The sequence below is a fragment of the Phodopus roborovskii genome, unplaced genomic scaffold (genome assembly GCF_943737965.1).
Source record: "Phodopus roborovskii unplaced genomic scaffold, PHOROB, whole genome shotgun sequence".
In the NCBI taxonomy this organism is placed as follows: domain Eukaryota; kingdom Metazoa; phylum Chordata; class Mammalia; order Rodentia; family Cricetidae; genus Phodopus; species Phodopus roborovskii.
In genome coordinates this window covers 6,545,513-6,570,197 of record NW_026126546.1, presented here as the reverse complement: position 1 = coordinate 6,570,197, position 24,685 = coordinate 6,545,513, and the positions used below count along the sequence as shown (strand labels likewise).

The 24,685-nt window shown below is 51.0% G+C and overlaps 1 protein-coding gene across 1 annotated transcript in view; it reads right to left on the bottom strand.

The window, feature by feature from the left end:
• Positions 1 to 24,685, bottom strand: part of Sorcs2 (sortilin related VPS10 domain containing receptor 2) — a 355,042-nt gene that overhangs the window by 204,151 nt on the left and 126,206 nt on the right. The window contains exon 2 of the mRNA XM_051200383.1: positions 2,713 to 2,780. Within this exon, the coding sequence (XP_051056340.1) occupies positions 2,713 to 2,780 (68 nt within the window). The remainder of the gene's footprint in view (positions 1 to 2,712; positions 2,781 to 24,685) is intronic.

Here is a 24,685-nt window from a genome sequence, read left to right as displayed (position 1 = left end):
GTGCATGCTGGGTTACTGACAAACTGGCAAAGTTTAGATATATTGTCAGACTAGTGTTTGGAGCACTGGACCCTCCCCTCCCCGGGTGGCAGCTGTGAGCACAGGACCCTCCCTGGATCAGAGCACAAAGACAGACTCCGCTCAAAGGCCCATAAGCAGCCAGAAAAAGTAATGGCAGTGCAGGCTTCAGAACAGTGTGCAAAATGGAAGCCTGGTTTCTGAGCAAAGAGAAAGGAATGTAAAACTTCAGCTCAAGTCTCCTTAGACTATGAAGTCTGTGCAAGCGCATCAGCACAAAAAAAAAAAAAAAAAAAAAAAAAAGCATAATATAAACACAGAAAGTCACTGCACCAGCAGAGGAGATGGGGAAAGTTTCTGGAAATGACTAGTGCTTCTGAATGCATTTTTAATCAAGCCGAGAAAACGTCTGCGTGGAGAGACAGTGATGAGAAAGGAGAAAGGAAGGGGAAAAATTAAAATCTCTTGCTTTGCTTTGCTTTGCCTTGCTTTGCTTTGCTTTGCTTTGCTTTGCTTTGCTTTGCTTTGCTTTGCTTTGCTTTGCTTTGCTTTGCTTTGCTTTGCTTTGCGGGAAATCCAGATTTAGACAACATCGTCCTAGGGATGTTTTATAAGCCATCTCCTTCCACCTCACCACCTCTCTCCCCTCCATTTCACCCATCTCAGACAGATAAAAAACTGAGGCTCTGTAAAGGAAGTGGCCTGACCCTGGGGGTGGATTGGCCTCTGGGGTTCCCCATCTGCTTCTGAAGAATTCAGAGCCTGTCACTCAGGAGTCCTGACCCCAGGTAGCCTTCTCTGTCCTCCATATCCCAAGAGGTCCCAAAGTTAGTAAGACCTACACCTACACCTTTTGCAAGTGCCTTGCAAAAGCCTGACTACCCCCAGGAAAGCAGCTTGCTCTCCAAACACCAAACTCTGTTCCAGAGACTTCCACTTCCTGCTCCTTTAGCCAAGCTGAGAGTGGAGGGAGCCAGCATTCTGGAAATCTCTAGGGAAGGTATCCGAGGGGGTGGGGAACAGAGCAGCCCAACTGCCAGTTTCCAAAGTCTGGGGATTTTTGTTTAACGTACAAGAAGAATGAAGGCTACCTCCAACCATACGGCAGTAAAAGGAGACACTCCACCTGGTAGAAGTCCTCCCCAGGTCCTCCACACTTGTCCTCCCCAGGTAACACCTCCAAGCCAGACTTCTAGAGTTAATCCCCAGGGAAGCCAACGCTGCTAGAATTTGTGTTTATTCGTCTATGCATTTTTTATTATGTGTGCTATGGGACATGTACGGGGAGTCAGAGGACAGCGTGAGAGTTCTACTTCTATTGCGTGGTTCCAGGGATTGAGCTCAGGTTGTCAGGCTTGGCGGCAAACACTTTTATCAACTGAGCCACCCCACCAGCCCCACCAATGGGATTTAAGGTCTAATTCATTCTGCAGCAGTATTCACCCTCCTCAAGTGCCAGAGCAGCAAGGTACATTGAGAGCTTACCCTCCACACAGGAGTGTGGCCCGTTCCTGACCGCTATTCCCAGCATTGCAGGAACAGATTGGTGTGTGAAGAGGTGAGTTCCTACCTGAAGGAGCTGGCCCAGAAAGGCTGGAGAGGCATGACAAAAACTCAAGGGGTCTTAGTACAGGTGGCCCTAGGAAACACTGCCATCACAAGAAAACAGAACAAAACAATTCCAGGCGCCATCAGAGCATATTCCTAACATGCCACAGAGCTGTGACAAGTGGGGTGTCAAGTCTTTCTGATACAAGCAAGCCCAAACAAAAGAGAATCCCATGGCAGGCATTGCAAGTGGCTTTTCCTGCAAGCCATTCTGATGAGGCTGGCACAGGGATGCAGGCCTGGTCCCAGCACTCTGGAGACAGAGACCGGAAATTGCATGATGAGTTTCCAGGCTAGCCTTGGATACAGAACGAGTCGCTATCTCAAACAAACAAACGGCCCCAATTGGCAGGTATTTTTCAAACCCAAATTAAAATGAATTAATCACTACTGGAAAAAAAAAAAAAAACACAGAGAAGGCAAAATGATCCCACACCAAGAGTGACTGGAGTGGTAAAATTCCCGTGGGAGGAAAGACTCCCACCCGAAGCCCAGAGAGGTCCTCGTGCTCCGAGCAGGGCTGGCGATGATAATGGCCAAAATGGTCTCTGCAGCCTCCTCCCTCCTCTCCTCTCAGACATCAAAGACAGGCTGATGTCCTTAGGCCCAATTCATGTTTCACATATAAAGAGATATCCCGCCTGGGTGGGTTATTTATTTACAGTTCTTTGGCTAAGCCGGAAAGAAAGCAAACTACCCCAACAATGAGGCCAGCCCGAGCTTTGGGGGGCTTGGGAGCTGCCTATAGAGTCCAGAACAGAGCCAAGGATTTTGTGCAGTGACCTGGATTCACGCTGCCAGCCTCCTCCTCCGGGGAGGAGGCAAAAAGAGCCAGGAGAAAACAAGAGACAGAAAAGAGCCAGGAATGAAGCCTTCCAAACAGTTGTCCATCTGCCAGAGCCCTTTGTCCCCCTGACGAAACTCCTAATCCGCTTTCGACGTCTCCATTATGTCTTTCCAGTCACTGAAAATTGGTGGGCCCAATACTGGGAGGGAGCTGCTGGAGCCTGGGTGGGACTCCATCCTCAGCCTGGGAGACGATGGCACACAGGTATAGGAAGAGAAAAACCCATCGGGCTGACTTACCGCCACAGAGAACTTTCCAGAACCTTCCCCATGTCTGCATGGTAGTACTTTGTCAGGATCAAGATGACCTGTGGTATCAACAGAAAGGAAAATGTGGACATCAGCTGGTTTCCAGGTTCTGAGACAGGAAGACTGTGACACTTCCCACCCCAATGCTAAGGATCCCTCAAAACCCACTGCCTGACAGCCGTGTATCATAACACTGAGACAGGGCCTTGCTTCTGCTTTGGAAACTTCCTTCTTCTCTTTAGAGTGGGTCTGAAGACATCCCAACTCAGCCGCCACTCTGTGGAAATCATTAAACTCAGCCTCAGACAAGCTCAGACTGTGGCCAAACACTCAGCGAAGCTCTGGTCCCAGTATGCACACTGTGACGATTACCACAGCTGGACAGGATCTAGAATCGCCTAGGAGGCAGTCTCTGGACAGGTCTATGATGGTTTTTCTAGACTGAGTGGGACGACCATGAGGTGGGTGGTACCATGCCATGGGCTGGGCCCTGGACTAGGTAAAAAGGAGAGAGTGAGCTGAGCATCAGCATCTATCTCTCTGCTTCCTAACTGTGGATGCAAAGCCACCACAGCTGCCTCATGCTCCTGCCCCACCATGATGCCCCCCCACTGTGCCCGGCAATCGTGAGCTGAAACACACCCTCCGTTATTATTCTTTTGTCTGGTATTTTGTCACAGCAATGAAGGAAGTAAAACAAAACAAGCACCAAGTGTATCTGGCAAGATGTTGAAGGCAGGGCTGTATTGCACCAATGCACCAGTGCTGCCCTTGCAAGCCACGGAAATCTCTGCCTGATGTGGCTGACCTAGAGAGAAGCCAGCCCCTGAGGCTGTGCTGCCATTCCTTGTCCTGGACTGCAGAGTGATGACAGGGGTTGGGAGGGGAGGGTGACAGCCCAGAGGGGTCTATAAATCACCAGCTGACACTTTTATTTGTTAAAGTATTCAACACACAGGGGGCCCATGACAGAGTAGCTAAGAAAATACAACTACTCAGAGAATGGAAACAAATATGTTGCAAAGCGCCCGGCTGGGTGATCTTCAAAACCCATGCATATAAGACAAGGGGGGGGGAGAGAGGGAGAGAGATGGAGGGAGGGAGGAAGGGAAGAAGGGAGAAAGGAAGGAAAGAAAGAAGGAAGGAAGGAAGGAAGGAAGGAAGGAAGGAAATTCAGGGGGAGTCAGATTGATTGGCAATTACTCTGCTTGTGGCTGGATTCTCACCTACATCAAACTCCATTTCATTCACTGCCAGTCCATATTACCAACACCTAACAGTCCTGTTGTCATGGGAACCCTGGGAGGTGAACCTAGGCACTTTTGGTTCTGGCAGAAGTCCTTAGCCTCCTTAATTTGGAGTTACCATACTGGCCATGTCCACCCCTCTGCTCCTCCCTCATCAGGAGCAGAACTTTCCAGGCACGGGTCCCAAGAGGCTGACTGATCAGGTGTCTGTTTTTCCCTGATGATTAGAGCGGGGAGACAGAAGGAGAGGGTGTCGGTGAGCTGGGGCAGCTTATAGCCAAGAGGCAGCGATGATTAAAGAGAAAAGCATAGCCTTGTCAAGAAGGCAAGATTGGCTCTGCCTCTGAACAAAGCGATTTCCTCCCGTCAGCGCATGGCCTGCCCAGTCAAAGATGATCCTCCAAATACAGAAGAGGTAGGCAGTGACAGGGCCTGGCTGGGCAGGAGACAAGTGTGGTCTTTACCTATTCGTTTATATGTCATATAGTCTGCTATCCCAGAGGGCTTCTGAGGAACTGGAGTGTGACAGCTGGAAGGGACTTCAAAGTCAGTTTTACCCACTTGCCCAGGATAAAATCATCACCCTGACCTGGTCCATAGCCCAACGCCACCAGGTGGGGCTCACCCTCCATTCTGGGACCAGGTCCCTGGAGGCACAGAAGCTGAGAGGTGGGCAGTCTCCCCAGAACTTCCATCTTTGTGTTCAGCTTCTATCTCTGGGGATGGGTCCACTCATCCCGCCTAGGGGCCGTCTCTACTCAAGACTACGCCTCATGCCATACCCATGCCTTTGTATACAACTCTGTCCTGTGTGTAAGTGCCTTGCCTGGCACCCTCTGCCCTTACATTATCTGTGGTGATTCGAATGAGCATGGACTGCATAGGCTCATATATATTGGATGTTTGGTCCCCAGTTGGTGGACTATTTGGGAAGGATTAGGAGATGTGGCATTGTTGTAGGAGCTGTGTCATGGCGGGTAGCCTTTGAGGTTTCAAAAGCCCACACCAGGCCCAGACTTGTGATTGCACGCTCTCTGTCTCTGCACCCAGCCTGTAGATCAGGATGTAAGCTCCCAATTATTGCTCCAGAATCATGTCTGCCTGCCTGCTGTTAGATTCCTCACCATGACTATGGACTGACCCTCTGAAACTACAAGCAAGCTCCCAATTAAATGTTTCCTTTTATAAGTTGCCTTGGTCATGGTGTCTCTTCCAAGCAATAGAACAGTAAATAAGATACTACTCCATCTCCTGGTCACTCCATTAGCCTGTAGACCTCTGTCTGCACCATAACACCTCTAAGAAGGTTTCCGGACCCCTACACTAGGTTCAGCTCCTTGAATACACCATACAAAGCTCATAGTCCTATCCTGTGTATAAATGTGAGCACTGGACAGTACTGGTCATGGGGCACACTATGTAAACACCATGCTGCTGGGTCCTAAGTAGCAAAAAAAAAAAAAAAAAATCAATACAATGATGACAGACAGGGGTCTTCTTAACTCTGACTGCATACTCACAAGTCACCCCCACTTCCATGAAGAGGACATGCCCTTCAATCCTTGTTTTGGAGGACTGAGTCACTGTGCCACCATCCCCTTATAGCCCAGTGGAAGTTTGGGCTTCCAAGTTGGAAGCCTGGGATCATCTTGCTAGGGACAGCAACATGGAGGCTACTTAGATGATCTGGGACTGCCTGCAAGAAAGAAAGTCACCACCTAACACCCACCCCAGTCTCCTGCTCTATGGTGACAAAACAATGGAGAATGCCCACAGCCATAGCCATAGGCATGGCTGTACCCTGACAATGCTGTACCCTTTCACATACAGAGCCCCTAAGGTGGTCTAATTTGTATTCCCGTCACTCAGACTGAGAAACCAAAACACAGAATCCAAATGTCTTGCCAAACCATCCATGCTATGGTCCAGACTGGGTCTCAGTCCCAAGTCTTCTCAAGCAAGCACAGGCTCCTCGATGTCGGGCCAGAAGCAGTTTCAGAAACTTCTATCAGATGTGGTTTCAAGGACCTCAGAATTGTAACACACCCTTCAGGGGGCCTGGCTACAACTCCCAGACACAGGCTACAGCATGGGTGGAGTTCCCACAACTGCAGGCATTTTCATCTGCACAGAAAGGAAGAAGGAATGTTGACGCTCTCTTGACAGGGGCTGTCCACACCCCTGGCCCACAGAAGCCCTGCCCAGATGGCAGGAACCACCAAGCAGGAAATAAAAACAGCTCCCCGATGGAGCAACAGTCACTAGTCACCTTTATCGTCACCCTGCATCTCGTCTCACTTCTGATCTTCTGGGTCTTAGGAACTGGCCCCCTTTTGTGGTTATCTCAAGGATGCTGGGTACCTCATTTTCTGACCATGCAGAGCCCATTTGACCTTGACTGACTGACCACAGGAGAGACGATTACAATCATCCCTTTTAATGCCTAGGAGACTGATATACCAATCTAAGAAACACACGTGACGTCATACACAGTACGCACATCACGCCCAAGCCCAGGGCTTCCCTGGGCTCACTGTTCATCACTGTCCCCAATGCTAGTGACCTGACTTTCCCAGCACTGGCCATAAAGATTCTGGTGGTCCTCCATGGCACTGAAATCTAACCATGACATCCAGTTACGGAGGCTTGGAGACCACCAATCTGGGAGCCCCATGGAGAACAGCACCTGGCCAACATTGCTGTTAAGGGATAAACCCAAGCCAGATATTAAGCCCTATGAGCCTGCCCCCCACCTCCAATATGGGGCTCATTTCCAAATAACCTGACACTGAGGCTCTGGGGTTTGCAAAGTGGCTGTCATGGGTCAGTCAGCAAGTCCACCGAGACCTTCCTCCTACCCCATCAGCATTGGCTTGCCAGGCCAGCTATTCTCAGATTGCTGCAGGGAAAGCCCCAGAGCATCAGGAAAGGGTCTCAGTGTCATGTGACACTGACTCTGTCCCCGCTGTACCCCAAGGTTTCACCCAACACAGTAAACCAAGAAACCAGCACTTTGCATCTGAACCCACAGACCTTAAGAACGGCTCTAGATGTGGCCATCACCTGTCTGCTTGTCAATGTGCATGCTGCTTCCTCGGTGCCATTAGGACCAGAAACCAGGGAGGCCCTTGCCCCCCACACTTTCAGAACAGCTAGCAGAGCAGGGTTCAGAAGCAGTTTGCCTTCCTGGAGCCAAGAATAATCACAAAGGAAGGGGGTTGAAAGCCAACGAATTCTCAGGCCCAGTTCACTGCCAATCAACAGACACCATGTGGCACCAGGAAGGTGGAGGGAGGAGAAGGGTGACTCCCCCCCCCCACCCCAGGAAGGGAAGGAGAAGAGGAAGGAAAGGGGCTTTGTGGATCCAGAACCAGAAATCACAACAAAAGAGGCCAGGATCAGTGGTCCATTTACCAGGGAGGCCCCATGAATTAGCAGATCCTCCTGCCCAAGTAGAACAGCCTGCCTTGGTGTGGTCTAGCCTGGGGTCTCATTCCCCCTAGCCCAAGATCAGTCACCAGGCCTCCCAGATCTACTTGTCTGTGCAGATCCTGGTCAGGCCACACCTCAGACACACATATTCAGAAGCTGTCCCAGTGCTTAAGTTCCATCCATCCTCACCGGGGTCAGAGCTCGTGTCTCCCTGGAAGCCTGCCTGGTCCTCTTCGTCCATCCTCGTTGCCACTGCTTGGCTGGTAGACCAGCCTCTGACAGGCAGCTTCTCTACCAAGACCTCATTACCATGACTACCTTAGGCCCCACACCTTCTACTCTGTGCCTGTGCCTCCCTCTCCTCATCATTCTTAAGGCCCTTCCTTCAAGAAGACTTCCCACAGGCTGGGTGCTCTAGGGGGTGGACCTACATCTGCCTCTGGCCCACACTGTCTCCAGAGCCTCGCCAGGTGCCAGTACATCAATAACTGCTGAGCAAATTAATCACCTAAGAACCAGCTCAGATGAACAAGACCAGCTCCGGGTGAGGCATTCCCACACTGCCTTACTTGTAACCTGCCCGGGTGTGGAGGCGGGCTCTAGGATAGGGGATCTCCTGCCATTCCATTAGAACCCACACACTCGGGGTCAGAGGCTCAGCCCAAGGCCACGGGTGGATCTGCACTCCCATCTTCCTGTACGATGCACAGGTCCCCATGGAAGACACCCAGAGAGAGAAGATGCTGATGGGGTGGGGGAGCATGCTGTGGGAAACCCTTTCTAACGCCATTAAGTAAATGCTTGTCTCCTCCACTCCGTGTGTGACATGCACCCCACACAGCCCATGACCAGATGAGGTAACCACTCTCACCACACAGATAATAAACAAAGCAGAGACGAAAGCACATCCCTGAGGTCACACAGCAAGACTGCTGCTGGAATCCGAGCGAGGGGACCAGCGAAAAGGATGGCGGCATTAACAATGAGGGCAGGACAACTTCAAGGAGTCATCCAACAAAATGTCTTGACACTCCAGGCATAGGGACCCTGACAGGGAAAGGCAGCCAGAGGCCACATCTATGGTGCCTGAATCTCAGGCCCCAGCGACGACAACTCTGCCTCTGTATTTAACTTGCAGATTATAAGCAGGGCTCTGGCCAGGGTGTATGTGATTGCACATGCGTCACAGGGCACAGAGTAGTGACCGCATCCACAGTCCTGACAGTGTTCTGGAGAGGCTGTGGAACCCTCCTAACGAGGGCGCTTCCCGCAACTAGCCACAAGCTCCTGATTCCTGGGGGAGCAAGCGCTTCTCTCGGGCTGAGCTGACCCAGGCTCCACACCTCCCACCCTGTTCTAGAAAGGTCTGGCTCTCTTGGTCCTCAACAGGACACGTTCCCCAGGTCCCACAATGCTGAAGCTTACTTCTTCTGTGCTGTGGCTGTTCAGGCTAGAGAAGACCACAACTCAAGTCTCTAAAATGGAGTTCCTGCTCCATGGTGATTTCATCGAAAGGTTTTGGACCTTCAGAGAATGGTTGTGCAGAGCGGTGACACCCTGTGAAGTGTTGTCCCTAGGGAAGGGACAGACTTGAGACCATTTTGATTACACTAACCAGCAAGAGCACTTGCCCTAAATTCCCAGCAAATCAGAAACTCTGGAACTACTTGGCTCCCAGGAGGCCCCTCTGGACCAGAGGGAATTAGACATAGCCTAGTTAAGCTTACAGAGGCCCACAGCCATGCTCTGCAGATGGCAGAGTATCTACTGTGCAAATGATCACAGCCTGCCAGGTAGGTAGCTACGGCTTGGTACAGGAAGCAAGAGTTCCAGCCCCAGAATGAGCCCCCGCCTCCAGCATGAGGCAGGCTGGCCATCACTCTGGAGGCCCCACGTGTGGGAGGCCTTGGAGGCATTAGTGTGCCATTGACTCTGGTATCTATGAGGCCGTGGTCAGTGGCTTGTCCTAGGTCAAAGATGACCATCCCTGGTGTAAGACACACGCATAGCCTGCTTGTGCCTCAGTGTCCCCATCCACTCAGTGTGGCAGGAGTTGGCCAGATCCAAGAGTACTCATCAGGAATACCATATTCAACCACACAGGCTATTCTTACAGCTACCGAATGGTCCTCTCTTGGAATCATTTCATCTGCCGGGGGACAACCAGAGCAGCTAAAGAAATCTCAAGCCCATTTGTCCTCTGACATGCTAACTCCACATCTGGAGCTAGTCCGCAGATGTCCCTCTACCTGAAACACAGATGTTCTCAGCAGCTCCAGCTGAAGACCGGAAGGAGCCCACTTCTAGCCCTGGGCTGGGAGAGAGCACTCTCCTCTGGCAATCAAGGGAGCATCAGGAGGGGAACTCATAGGTTGGGTGAAGACGGGCACGAGTGGGCAACCCCTGAACACCAAACCATGTCACTTCTACATTAAAATGTGGGACGAGGAAGGACCACTGTGAGAGGCCTTGAAAAACCTTCCAAGCAGCTCCTGGAGGTGTGTGCAGAATTCAAGCAGACACTCCACTACTCACATACCCATATTCCAAAGGAAAATTCTAAATAAAACCAGCAGGCTGCCTCCTTCCACGACCCTCATTTCTCCATCCTCTAGCAAGCAAGCCTCTGATGATGCAGAGGTGATCTTTGTCTGGCCCAGGACCACCTGGGAACAATCTTATTGCATCTGGAAGGGAGGACCTTCCCTTACAGCTCCATTCTGTGGTGGTGGTGGTAGTGGTGTGTGTGTGTGTGTGTGTGTGTGTGTGTGTGTCTTATAGGTAACAGACAAGAACCCTCCAGTGTATGGTCCTCCCATGGATGAGACCAGCAGTAACCTTTCTTGCCTGTCTCTTTGGTCTACAAAGCATGAGAAGACATTCTTTCCCACTGGTGACACTGACGGCCATGGCAGAGGAGACCCAGTCTAGATTAATGCATTACATTGCTAATCAATACATGTTAGCTTCCTTTCTCCCCCGATGGTAGTCACATGAGAACTCAAATTCTGTTGGTGTGCCTGTGAAGCAAGCCTGCTGGGGAGGAACTGAGGTCAGTCTAGTGAGGGTACACTGAGGTAGGAGTCCTCGTGGCCTAATGGGCTCTGGGACCATCTTAACCTTGCCCAGGCTTTGACTGCTGAGGTAGGAGCAACTGGAAACCTCCGGAAGAACCCAGATTTCTGAGCCCAAGCTTGAGGTGTGGGCATTGTCTTAAGGCAGTTAGTTCCAGCTCATGGATCAGTTATTATTCCCACTCCCCAGAAGTAGCCGAGGCATCAAGACAGAATCCATCCCAGCCCCATCAGGAGATCACAGAGCTACAGTCAGACCACAGAAAGCAAATATCAGTTTTCTGGATTAAGCCCTGGGGCTCTCCCAGCCTGACCAACCACTCTACCCCATTTGAAACCCTTTCCTGTGCTCCCAACAGCCCAGACACCCTCTGCCAATAGGCAGCCAGCCATGCAGCATAGGTCTTGCTACCTACCTGCCCAAGATTCCTCCTCTATGAAGAAATCAATTCTACTGAAGAGAAATCAGCTGGGCATTCTTTTACTAGGGAGAGGAGCCATGCTTCGGAGGGAGTGGGGGCAATCCAGCCGCGTTAGAAGGCCAGGCAGAGGTGCTAGCTCACCAACTGAAAGCCACAGAAGAGAGCTCAGTTGCTCTGTTACAATGTTTTGGCAACTTGTTACTGTTTTCTTATCATTTCAAAGAAATGTTTGTAAGAAGGGACTTTAAAAAGCTACACCAGTCAGATGGAAAAATAAGAGTGCTTTAAACACAGGAGGGCTCTGTCCTCAAAGGCCTCCTGAACCCTGTGTGCCAGGAAAACACCCTCCATCTGGACCCCATCCATCCCACTCAAGGACCCAGCCCATCACATATGTCTCCAGGAATTCGGAGCACAGTCTCCCCTGGCTGACAGGAGATGAGAGAAGAGGAAGGGAGAAGCAGGAACAGGAATGGTCCTTGTAACCTAGCCAGCTGGTACTCACTGCCCTTCCTCAGAGAGAAGCCAGGAGCTGGTGTGAAAAAAGAGCTTTCAATCCTCAGGCAAGGTCTTAGGGAGCACCAGATACACAACCGGGCCAGGTGATATGCCTTGGTATTTATCATAACTCACCTTGTGGTCACTTTTCATCTTAGAGGGGTTTAAGGAGAGATGTTGAAGAGGCCCCTCCGCTTAGCTAGCTGGGCCTCCAGGTAGGTGGTGTGGCTGGGACACCAGGTTCTAGCTCTGCTCACTAACTGGACAGAACATGGACATCAGGGATGCTTCTTCTTGCCACATAGCTAGACAAGTCTCCTCATGCCAACTCCTTATGGAGGTCCTACTGAGCCCCCTGCATGGGCATCACCTCTCCTAAACCTCCACATCTCTCGTCCCTGTGAGACACGTTGTCCCCATCTGTGCGAAGCTGGGCATAATAAGGGAGGTTTATTTGGCCAAAGGCACACATCCCAGAGGTGGAGATTTGGGCTTCTAGCCTGACATCTCACCACCATGCAGCCTCCTTTGGCTGCCGTCAGCCGAAGGGAAAGAGTGCCCTCTGCCAGATGAGAAATTGAGGACAGGACAGGTGGTAACGAACTGAGTGGCTGCTATGGCCATGTTCCCATCATGAAGGGTTAGTCTCTGCAGAGCCGCCTCCACTCAGCCCCAGCACTAGACAGCGGCCTATGCAGGTGAGCAGCACGGGAGGCCTCACTCCTGTGTGGCCTTTGCCTGGAACCCGGGCTGAGTATGCATCAGGGCCACACTGTCACCTGTGATGACTCTGTGATAATGAACCATTCCAGAAGAGGACTAAATGAGGCTTCCATCATCTTTGCACGCATGGATGCTAGCTCTGGTTTGAAAGGGTGGTGGGACTGTATTTCAAAGTTCCTCCGAGTCAAACTCAGTGCAAAACTGTTGGCAACATGGTTCAGAGAAGCAGGCCAGCATGGCAGAAGGGCCACCTCCCGCACAGGTAAGGGTTATCCTGTTCAGCTCCTTGCTAGGCTCCTGGGGACATCCCTGCGTTCGACACAAGTACCCTAAAGGTTTGGGGACTGAACAATTGAACGAACATGGGCACAGTCCCCAAGATCAGTCATGCAAGCATGAGGATGAACAGATGTACGTTCACCTGAACACACCCACCCTTCCAAGCCTGAGATTCTTTCCTAGCAAACTTTAAGCTTGCTCCCTCTGTCCCACCCACCAGCACCTCTCTAAATCCTAGGGCTCACTTCAGGGTCCCTCTCTGGGATGACTTTGGGGACCTGCTCCCCAGTTTTGCCAGGACAACATAGTGCAATTATCTGGAGTCCTGCAATGCTTAGATGGGGTAGACTCAGTGATGCCTCCAAATAATCTATTGGCCCAGAACCTAAGTGTGGTCTCGAGTCCTTGTGTTTGTTACTTAAGATCTCAAGGTAAAATGACCTTAAATTCCTAGACAGGCAGTCATCCTTATCCAAAACAAAACAGTGGCTGCCTTCTACGACAAGCAGAGGGAGTGATGTATACAGCCAACGGAGGCTGGAATTGATCGAATAATTGTGTTCTCCGGTTTCCAGCCCCCAAGCAGTGAGGTGAGACCCAGGACACACGCCTGCTGCTATGCCACATCTGGGCACTTTGCTGCGTCAGCCCAACAAACCGATAGCCTCCTGCGGGAACACCAAGGCCCACCTTGCCAAGGTGATGCACCCAGAAACTCTCCCCACTGGCAACTGATAACTCCAAATCTGCATCCCCTTTCTACTGTCCCTAAACAAGAACTGGCTCCAGATGAAAGGGGAAGTGACAGACCCTTCTTGCTCCTTCCACAGACCCTTGGGAAGATGCTGGAGTCCAGCGGAGGCCATGGAGCTCAGATGACTCAGAGCCTAACCCCTCATCAGTCACCCGCCTTTCACGGGCACAAAACCAGCACTTTAAAGAGGAGCTGAGAATGAGCTGGGAAAGGACCCCATAAATCAAAATCAGCAAGCAGAAAATAAATGTATGAGCGTTACTGATCTGTAGAGAATTGCATTTCTACATTGACTCTGTTTAAGGGATAATGTGTGTTTTAATGGGCGGGTCTCCGCAGGCTTTCCCACCGCAGCCATCCTTCGCAAACATTATTTACTCTCCATTTTTCATAACCTGATTGAGTTTTAATTCACCCATCACTCTTTCTTAATAGTCACTGTAAGCAAAAATTACTAATGAAATTACATGGTTCTTTTTCCCCCCTTTTCTTTTTTGCCTCTGCTGTTCAACACGATGCTCGCTCGTGGGCTCCTACCTGAAAGAGCTGGCGTTTCTCAGATCTATTTCTGGCAATGAGAAGTAATTGGACAAGCCATGGTGCTGGTTCTGCTCAGATACTTCAACAGTAGAAATGCCTGGGGTATCTCTGGCAGGTGGGTTAGTTGCTGAGCTTACTTTGAAAGCAGAAATTCTTTAACTAGCTCTCAGTGCCCCCCCACCCCAGATCCCAGATCCCACCAGACGGCCGTATGTTCACTGCCTCCGATAGTCTCTATTGAAAGCAAGATGTCATGTCAGAGCTGATGGGCCTGGCACTGGATAGTGGCAGGCTAAGCTTGCTGGGGCAGGAGGGGGTAAGCAGTGTCAGTTGAAGCAACGGCCGTTGGCATGCTCAGGAAGATGAGGCTTGGATACTAACTGAGGCAGATGCTCAGTCTGGGCTGGGACTGTAAGAGCTATAAAAGGGCCCTAAAGTCCCATTCTTTGGGCCTTTCTGTGACTTCTCTTGTGGTTCTTAGTTGCCAGTCTTCCCTCTGGAGTCCAGGTACCCAGGCTGCATGTAACTGAGACCGAAGCTATGCAGTGCGGTGGGAAGGAAAGCCATGGACGGCTGTGCCTCTCCAGGCTGTCTGGGGGAGGGAGCTAGAGGTACCTTGCTCCCTGGGAAAAGCTTCCAAAGAGGAAATTAAAATGCTGCCATGGTGGATGTAGGGGTGGCTGAACGGATGTCCCCTGAAGCCGGGAGGAGGGGAGTATGGGTACAGGGGGGTCTGGCAGGAGGGACTATTTCAGTTGTACTTACACAAGGGGCCTGACATCACTTCCTGGGAAAGGCTGCCTGCAGCCTCAGGAATAATATGCTTCTCTTAGGCCGCCTCCTCGTCCTGTGTCTGACTGGCTGCCACTCTGTGGGGATGCCCACACAGCTGCCCAGGACATCAAAGTGGCCATCCTGTCCACACACAAGCGGAATCAGTCACATCTGGGTGACAAATGGCTCAACCAGAATCTGACATTCAGAAACACCCTGAAACGAACAGCTGTAGCAGAACTGCCAAGGAGGGGTACCTTTGTGGGACTTTTACTGTAGTCTGGGCCTTGAATACCTCCCAAAGCCCAACATATTAAAGGCTTTGTCCCCGTGGTGGGCCTCTGAAGGGCAGAGGAGCCCTCAGGAATTAGAACACACACAATATTAGAACACACTCCTGAAGGGAATGATGGGATCTTAGCCCCTTGCTCTTTGTCTTTTGATACTTCCCATGAGGTGAGCCCTTTTGTTCCTATCTGTGCTCCCTCCCACCAAGATGCCACCTCAGGCCAAAGCAACAATGCCAACTGACCATGGACTGCAACTACCAAAATCATGAGCCAAGACCAGGCTTTCCTGTTAGAAGCCGGCACTCTCGGGTGTAGCAAAAAAGCTGTCAGGCTTTCTTCTTCATTAAGCTACTTCTTTCCATTAAGTAAGAAACTTTTACATCATCACAAGAAAGGAAAAGGAGTGTGACTAGCCAATCCGCCAATGAGAGATCAGGGAGACTCAACATTCATAGCGTCAGCACCTTCAGAAAGCCTGACACCCCAAAAGCCCAGTCACGGGGCATGGTATTTAATACTATCAACTTGATGGGGTCTAGAATCGCCTAGGAGACAGGCCTCAGGACGTGTCAGTGAAGATGATTCCAAAGAGGCGTATCTGAGGAGAGAAGAACAGACTGATATGGGCAGGGACCACACCATGGGTGGGGGTCCTGGACTGGATATAAAGGAGACGTGAACCAGGCACCAACATTTATCTCTCCCTCTGCTTCCTGACTGTGAACACTATGTGACCAGCTACATCAAAGTCCTGCCACCACGCCTTCCCAGAAACAATGGACTGCGAACCCAAATAAACCCTTCCTTCCTTCCTTAAGCTGCTGTTGTCACAACAGCAACAATAACAAAATAGCTAATACACTGGAGAATGACACCATTTTAACAAAACATCTCTGGGGTCAGAGGCAGGGCTCACAAACCAGGCAGCCAGTCTCAGAGAAGCCAGGCCCTGAGCCCTTAGGCTTTGCCAAGTATGGAGTATGTCTGTGAGGACAGACTTCTGTGGTCCTTGCTCAGTGTGACTTTTGCAATCTCTGCGATGTCACCGCCACTTTGAGGATGGTCAGGGAGGAGGCCCTGGGTCCTACCAATGTTCATGTCATTTCTGCAAGTCACCAATGCTGAGAGCCTTAGAGGCCTAGTAATCTTCCAGCGTGTCCCCAGTTGGGGCTCGGAGCAGCCTATTAGACAGACAGAGCCGGCATATTGGGCAGTAGAAGAAGACTCATCATATTTGTGCTCTGAAGACCCGAGACTTGATATTTTAAGGCGTTTTTTTAAAACAACATTTGGTGATTTCTAGAGCAGGTCTCCGCAGCTGTCTGCAGCATGTTTTCTAAGCACAGTGTGGCCTAGAGGAATGTAGCACTTGAGAGGGTTTTGGTGTAAATCCAACATATTTCTTTTGAGTCCCCTGTCTCTGCTTAGAAAAGGAATCCAGAGGCTTAGAAGGTTCCGCTTCCCCTGGCTACGTGGCTGTGGGAACAGCGCCAATCTCCCAGAGCCTTGAGCAATGTGTCTATGAAGTAGTCAGCTGGGACATCCTCCTGCCCGTGGTGGGAGGAGGATTGAGAGGGCAGCTAGCGCCCCTTACAGCTCTCCTATGGATGGAGACAGCTCCACTCTACACCACAGCAGGCCAGCCAAGCAGCCTTGGGGTTTGCATATCTCAGATGACAGTTTAGCTGACCCGTTAGCCCCTGTGGAACCACACAGGCTGCATCTGCACCTTTGTCCACACTATGAAAACCTTCTAATACCCTTGACCTCCCTCTAGGCTGCTCCATCTCTTGGTGAAGATGTCATAAACCAATAAGCCAGAAAGTAAATGGCGGGCATGTCGCAATAACCTTACGTTTGTTTGTGCATTATTGGGGATAGGAATCAAGCCTTGCTTGTGGCAGTCATCTTCTCTACCACTGAACCACTGAACCCCAAAGCAGTAGTACAGGAGATTCCACTCACAGCAAGCCTGAATTCTCAGCCACTGTTCCTAGCACAGGATCAGAAGCCAGCAGGACCTCATGCCAACCATATGTTTTGTGTTCAGATGTTGAGACGTGTGCATTGCATACACAATAGACACAAACAAGGGGGTACCAGGTTCAGAAAAGAGGGGGCTCTGACACAGGTCTTTCTTAGTGACTGCCTCAATCAGGTTCGTTTGGAATTGCTGGGGCTGTTCATGGTGAGCTGCACAGGGGAATGGGGTGAGCTCTCCTCTAACAGCCATATAGGATGGACAAGACAGACTGGCTCCCATCTTCCTGGGCAACTGGAATGAGATAAGGGTAGCTCCAGGGAGTGTCCAGGATTGTTGGGGATGCTCTGAGAGACTCCATGAGAAGGCTGTGCCTGAAGCAGGGAGACAGCAAAGCCAGAAAGTTCCCCAGAAGGACCCATCGGCTACGGGCATCAGCCACAGAGCTGAAGTCAAGGGTACAGAGGGTGACTTTCAGTGGCCACATCTGTCTCCTTTTGTGACAATGGAGAGAGCCACTTCTTTCATTATTTGTGTGTTTCATGAGAGCACATCTGTGATAAACAACAACGGTGACCCTGGCTGCTGCAAGCCATTCATATCAATCTGGTTATAACCAGAGCCAGGAGAAAACATGCTCTTATGTTCTTAGTGAACACGGGGCATGTGACAACTCCTGTGGGGAGGATGGAAGTTTCTGGACGTGAAACATTTTCCTTTCTGAAATCCACTTTACAAGCTCTCCCCAGGGTGTGCACAGTGTCTCGTTTTCCAGAGGAAGGACTGCAGATGGTCCTGCAGGGGCCAAGTGTGTGGCTGAACTGCATCCTAAGACCATCAACCCACAGGCTCCCTGGATGGAGGAAACTGTTCTAGAGCAGACACATCACATCAAATCCCTGGCAAGCTTCCGAGTTGATGAGCTCTGTCTCAGCTGTGGCAGAGAGTCTTCCTCCATGGGGGTGAGGGAGGGCCTCATCGCCATCCCCTGTGGCTAAAAACAGAGCCTTCTCCATCACTGTGACAAAGACAAAAAACCTGAATTAAGAGCCGAGTCTAAAATTGGCCATGATTGAAAATTAATGATGGTGCAAATTTGGCAAAAATTACTTTCACGTGTGTCAAGATGTGGCCGAGGCACACATCCGGGAGCCAGTAATGGGCATCTCTGGAGACCCTGTAGGGCATAGGGCCATGTGACTTTCCGATGCACCCCTTCCTTAGAACCAGAACCCTCGGCAGAGATCTGAGCCGTCACCGCCATCACATCGCAGCTCTGGGGCTGTGCCGACACATCTGCTCGTTAGCATCCCAGGCTGGAGTCTGCTCACTGCACTTTATAACAACATTGCATTTATAATAACAAGCCAGGGACCAGCCCAATTGAGGGCCATTCCAGAAACTGTAGCACAAACACTTAACTGCCACAGTGTCTGGAGGTATATATGGCATTCCCTCCCTTTTTCCACACGGACTCTAAAGTGTCTGTTTACTTGTCTGTTTCCTGATCTCTGCAGACACAAACCATGTCCGTTCCCAGCCCTAGTGCAGAGCCAGGGTCCAGCAGACAGCTGTAAGTACTTATTGAACTGGAATGTGGCACATGATCTCTTTATGGTAACTTTAAAAACATGTGTGCTTGCATGGCTCCAAAGGGACCAATACAGACATATGTATATACACATCTCCATAGTAACCCCCAACAGATGTGTGTGTGTGTGCACACCTCCCCAGAGACCCACAGACGCATATGCATGCACACATCCACAGAGCCCAAAGAAGTGTGTGTGTGTGTGTGCGTGTGTGCATCCACAGACATGAGTGTGAAAAGCACAGGCAAGAATAGCATCTGCCTCTGCACGGAAAGCAATGGCTCCTGGCTGTCATGAGTCAGTTTCTCACTCTTCTGTGCATCCCTGCTTTTCTCCAGCAAGCAAGCTACCTGCAACCTGAACAAAGATTGAGTAGCAGAAGAGGTGGTATCTGTGACAGCTGCACGAAGATGTGTTCCTGCTTTGAGGCAGTGTTGCTTCCTGACCTGGCTTCAAGTGGTTACAGTCACTTGGCTTAGGTATTTAGGCACTGACGAGAGCCTTCCTCACATTCTGTCCCTGTCACTGTACCAGAAGCCCTGGTGACAGTTGGAGCTGGCTGCACATTTCTCTGGGAGGAGCCAGATGAAGATTTACCTGTGACTAAATCCCCCCAAGAAGACAAGCCTCTCTCACACAGAGTCTCTCCAGGCCCGTAGTCAGCTTGGGCCTTCAGGATGTCTCCATTGTCTAAACTGACAAGTGCAGGCAGAGGTAGGTTAATTGTGTGGCTTGGTGAACCTTCAGGAACCTGAGCCCATGTCAGAGGAGTAATAGGGTCAAAAGTTGCTCTTGAATGCATGACTTCAGGACAGGCAGGGACAAGGTCACCATGGGGCCCACAAAGGTAGTTTGGCCAGACAGTGTAACTCCTGACCATCTGAGAAACCAGGGCCCTGGTGGTAGCCTGCAGTGAATCACCACTGTGGGAAGAAGTAGAGAGCCAGGCTAAGCCGGCCTCGTCCAGAAAGGGGTACTGCTACACAGGTCTCCCCCAGCCCCCCACACACACACTGGAAAAGCCTGGGCCCCAACAGAAGCTTGGCTGAGTCCATACTGCCCCTCTGCCATGCCTTGCCTCATCTTGTGAGGCTGATTGACACAGTGTCTAAACAAATGTCCAAATGTTCCACTCTGAACAAGACTCCCAGTCCCCACACCACATCCCAGATAACTGGGAACTCAGAATGCACCCCAGAGCCAAAGATAAAGTGGAACTATCAAGCTTCTAGAGTATGGTGGACAGGAAATAGGCAACTTTGAGTCAGTCAAAGAGTCACTGCTGAGACATCAATGCATACAACACAATAGGAAACATATGAATAAATTAGATCTACCACTATTAAAAATTTAGGTATTGGTCCTGAGTTTCTTTTGGACCTGATAACGAGTACTTATGAGATGGAGGGGCTGGGTGTGGCTCAGTGTGATGTGCCTAGATAGCACTTGGGAGGCCTGAACTCCACCCCCAGTACCTCAAAGGGATGTGGGGGGGGTGGGCGGAGAAGTATTTTTGTTAGCTTCTCTTTGTTGAGATAAAATACTAACCAAAGGTAACTTGGGGAGGAAGAGTTTACTCACTGCAGGTAACTGGGCATTGCCCCATCATTGGACAGCCAGGCCATGGGTTGAGCAGAGACCACAGAGGGTCATTGCTTACTGGCTTATTCTCTCTAGCTTGTTCATCTCCCTTTCTCATACATTGCACGTCCACCGGTCCATCAGTCCTACCGTCCAGGGAAAGGGCTGTATCTGCCTTCAACAATTGGACCTCCCCCTTCATCAATTGTCAATCACGAAAATACACCCACAGATATACATACAGGCCAGTCTAATGGGGAGAATAGCAAGGTCCCGTGTTTGAGTGCTCCCATTGCCAAAGAAAACCTACAGATGGCAAATACTGCCAGGAAGATGTGTTCAATTTCATTAGTTACTGGAAAAATGTAAATTGAACCACAATGCAAACCTCACACTTCCAAGAATGTCCAAAATATAAAAGTTGACAATACAGGGAGCTACAGGGAGGTTAACTGGAACTCTACTGACCCGGGCTTGGGACTGAACGGTCCTAGAATCGATTTGGCATTATTTTATGAAGTTGAGTGACCCCGCCCAGTATTCATCAAAGAGAAACAGCAATGTATGTCAACACAAAGGGTTCACATACAGCTTGCACATGACTGGAAGGAACATAGGAACTGCAAAGACGTCCTTCAGTCAGGGAAATGATGGAGAAACCGCTGGCCTGTGTGTCAGAAGATCATGAAGCACCACAAAGGAACAAACTCCTGTCACACACCACACGGGTGGTCTGCAAGCATCACAAGTTGAATATGAAGTGTTCCACAGGCTCAGATATCAAAGCTGTGGTCCCATCTGGTGGGGCCATTTTGTGAGGAAACTTTAGGAGTTGTGACCTAGTTGGAGGAAGTGAAGTTATTGAGGGGCATGCCCTCAAAGAAGATTCTAGAACCCCTGATCCTTGTTTGTCTGTGGCCATGAGATGAGCATCTCTGCTCTAGCATGCCCTTCTGCCATGATGCATGTCCTCTGACTATGATGCAAGCTCTTTCACCAGGATGCTCCGCCTCCATGGGCTGAGCTGTGCTGAAACCACAAGCCAACAAAGACCTTTTCTCCTTAAAGGGGTATTTGCTACAGAAATAAAATTCAGACTAACGTGCATGATTGCGGTGAGTGTGGAAGAAGCCTGGCTCAGAAGGTAGTACACTCCGCATCAGTCCCCTTGCACAGCATTCTGGGAAAGGCAGCATGTTTTAGTGAGAGACTGAGTCTCAGGTGCAGGATACACAGGGTGAGGTCCTGGGCTGCAGGGGGTAGCCGTGGGGAAGAAGCACGGTGTCAGGGCTCATGTCACATGATCAAAACTTACCGAGGAATACCTTCAAAGGGCCTGCTTTAGTATATACTGATTACACCTCAACAAACCTCCATCAAATAACGGGTACTGTCATTGCATCAACATTGACTTACAAACACCCAGCTTATAAACCCCACACCTCAGCACATCTGGCCTCTGCAGTGTCCAGAGCGGGAGCAAACCAGCCACGTCTTCCTGCCAAGGTCTCTAACAACAGGTGTCGATGTGGAGAGTCCCAAGTCCACTCCTTGATGTCTCCTCTGATGTCCTCTTAGCAAGGTTGCCCATATGCTGCCCCCTTCCTGCCCCTTGTCCTGTGGTACATGCCAGCACTGGGCAGCTGTGCTCAGTTCCCCCACCAGCCCCACAGTCTCCAGCCAGAGCCGACTCTGCTCCCCCACAGCCCTCCAGCATGCAGGCACCCTATTTCTGGCATCTTGCACAACCATCACGGCAGCTGAGCAAGGAGCTGTCAGGAGCACCATCACACGCGGAAACTGAGGCTTGATGAGCTGAAGTCAACACAGCATCCTCTGCAGGGTGCAAGGCCCCAAAGTGACGAAGTTCCATGTCACATGCTCCCCAGGCTCTGTGTAGGCAGCTACACAGCAGCTCAGTTCAACTGAGAATCATTAAAACCCGCAGCTCCGGAGCCCCGAGATCTACACTACTGACCATCTGTGGGCCCACACACAAGAGAAAGGACAGCCTGGGTTCAGACTCAACCGTGCTTTTCTTCATCTGATGATAAATGAATAAAGTTCTCGCCAAGACATCGAAATCGGAAGCAGAAGGAGGCGGAGTGCAAGACCTACATGTGAAATAATGAATTCATAATCCTCCCAAAGACAGTTGGCATGGGAAACTGACATCTCCATGGAAACCAGGCAAGCGTGGCACGTCCCCGGGAGGGCAGGGCAGAGCCACCTTAGCTCTGGGCTGCTGAGAAGGATAGGGCTCCATGCTGGGTTTGGCAGCCCTGTAAGAACCCTGGTGCTTCCAACATGCGGTTAGTTCCAAAGGGCCGGAGGGGACATCACCTGCCCATTACACAACCAATCTGGGTAAACCCTGGCTTGGATGTGCAGCTCTCGGAGTGTGGGCATGGGGGAGAGTGGCATCAGAGGTCCAGGGCCCAAAGAGAACAACTTCCTGGATGGGCAGCCCTGAGGTTGGTGGGGTGGGATCGGCCATGGCTGCCTGGAACACAAGTAGACTGGGAAGCCAAGGGGGCTAAAGACAGCCTGGAGATATGAAGGGCTGGGATGTGGGAAGGAGAATAAAGGGAGCAATAGCAGTGTCAAGTCAGAGGAACCCTAGCAAAGGAAACAGGGGACACCTGAGAAACAGCTCAGGAAGCCACCTCAGCACAGAGCGCAGCATGGTGCGCGCCCACACACACACACACACACACACACACACACACACACACACACACAGAGGCTCTTTCAGGGGTGCTCTCTCTCCCTCTGACCCTCCCTTCCTCCCTCCCTTCCTCCCTCCCCCCTCTCTCTCTCCCTCTCTTTCTTTCTCTCTCTGGAAAAATCTCAAGCAACATCTGCTTATTGTTTTTCAATAAGAATTTGGCTGCTGACGACCCTAATTGTGTCTTCTGGAGTTAATTCCGCTCTCACCTTCTCTACAGCTCATTATCGAGGAATTGTAATGATGAGGTTCCCAAGCAACCCAGCTGTCCCCTGAATACACTTCTCCCCTCCTCCTCCTCAAGTAGAGCCATCTTGGCTCAAAGCAGGTCCCCCAGGGCTGGTGTTGCAAGCCTCTGCTTGGATTCACACACTGGAGCTCAGAGAACTCTACAGAGAGGCTGAAGCCTGCTCAGTCAGGGTGAGCTGAAACCGGAGGTCAGGCTGTGGGTTACAGAGAACATGGCCCAGCTGCTGGCAGAGCTAGTGACTGCTGAGGGCTTGCTTTGCACATTGCTCTGGGAAGAGCCGGGAACCTGGCTCCTCAGTCAGAATAGAGGACCTGCCCGGGACATTGGGAAGGCTCGCGGGCGGTAGGATGTGGAGGGTCTGCCATGAAATCACAGCTGGAAGAGCTGGCCCTGGGTGTGCTGAGCCTCTAAGCTGCCCCCACATTGAGAAGCTGTTGCTCCAGCTTCACTTGTGAGGAAATCGGGAGAGTCTCAGAGAGGGGGCTCACTGCCCAAGCTCACACAGCACCCATATCTCCTGGCAGGACGAGGGGCTGTGCCCTGGTAAGGGCCACTGTGGGGTGGTGGGGGCTACTTTGTAGAGAGCATGATGGACAGGGGAAGAGGCCAAGCAAAGCAGACAGATGGAGGCTGGGGAAGGGGCTGAAAGGGGAGGACATTTCAAGCCCTGTAGGGGGTAAGGCTAGAGTGGGTTTATTCCCACCCACCTCTCTTACCCTGGGAAATTGGGAAATCGTTAATGTGACCTCTGCAGCAGACACAGCCCCAAGGGAGGCTTGTGAGCAGTGCCCCGTGGTTTAGGTAGCCAATTCCATTTTCAGTACTCTGGCTATGCGAAAAGGGACAGGCCTGACTCATGTAATATTCCTGCCGACACGCTGGGACCCTTCAGACATAGTAGCTGCTTCCGGGTCCAAGGTGGTCCTCGTGATCAGCCATCCTGGAGCCGGTCCCTGGTTCTCATGACCAGAGTTGGGCCATGTGTCCATCCTATCACCATCGCCACCACCAGGGACCGGGGGACGCAGAAGCTAGGCACTGGAAGGATGGCCAGGAACCCTGGGGAAGAAAGGACCCAAGCCTCCTGGGGCCAGAGGCTAAGCCCGGAGGCTGGGAAGTCCCACACCCAGAGTGAAAACCCACTGGCAGGCAACATGAGGCAGAGCAGGGCTGTTAGGGAAGGGATCTCCAGAGCTGAGACTTGGGGTCAGGGCTTGGGACCCTGCCAGCATCTCCATTATGCCTGGAGGCCTTTCTTTTGAAACCATCTCTTTATGTTTTCCCACTCCCCCAAATTTATTTAAAAATAAACGGCGACTCCAATGCATGCTCTCACCACTGCAGTAATGAGCAATTTCCCAGCAAGACTCAGAGCCAAGGGCAGCAACTCAGGAGCAGGCTGGCAGCATTCCCTGTGCCAGGAGGCGTCACCCCCGCAAATGGTCAGTCTGGACAGCCAGGGGAGGACCCTGAAGACACACCTAGACACCCTCTTCTGCTTCACCCATGCACTGGTATGGTGGGCGTCCCTAGGAAAAGTTGCCACCTCAGGCTTTTAACAACAAACACTAAGGCCTAAATAAGAATGCTTACATGGGGAACTTGAAGCCCAGCGAGGTTAAGCAACTTGCCTAAGGTTGAACAGTGGGAACTCAGACTCAGGCTGTTAGGTCTGATACCCAGCATTTCATTGTTACTGAGTTGACTGGATCTCTCATTTCTAAACATACTCAGGGTTGTGGTGTTCCCGATGGCTTTGCTTGAATTGTCAGGTCAGTGTCAAATATGGCACCTCCCTT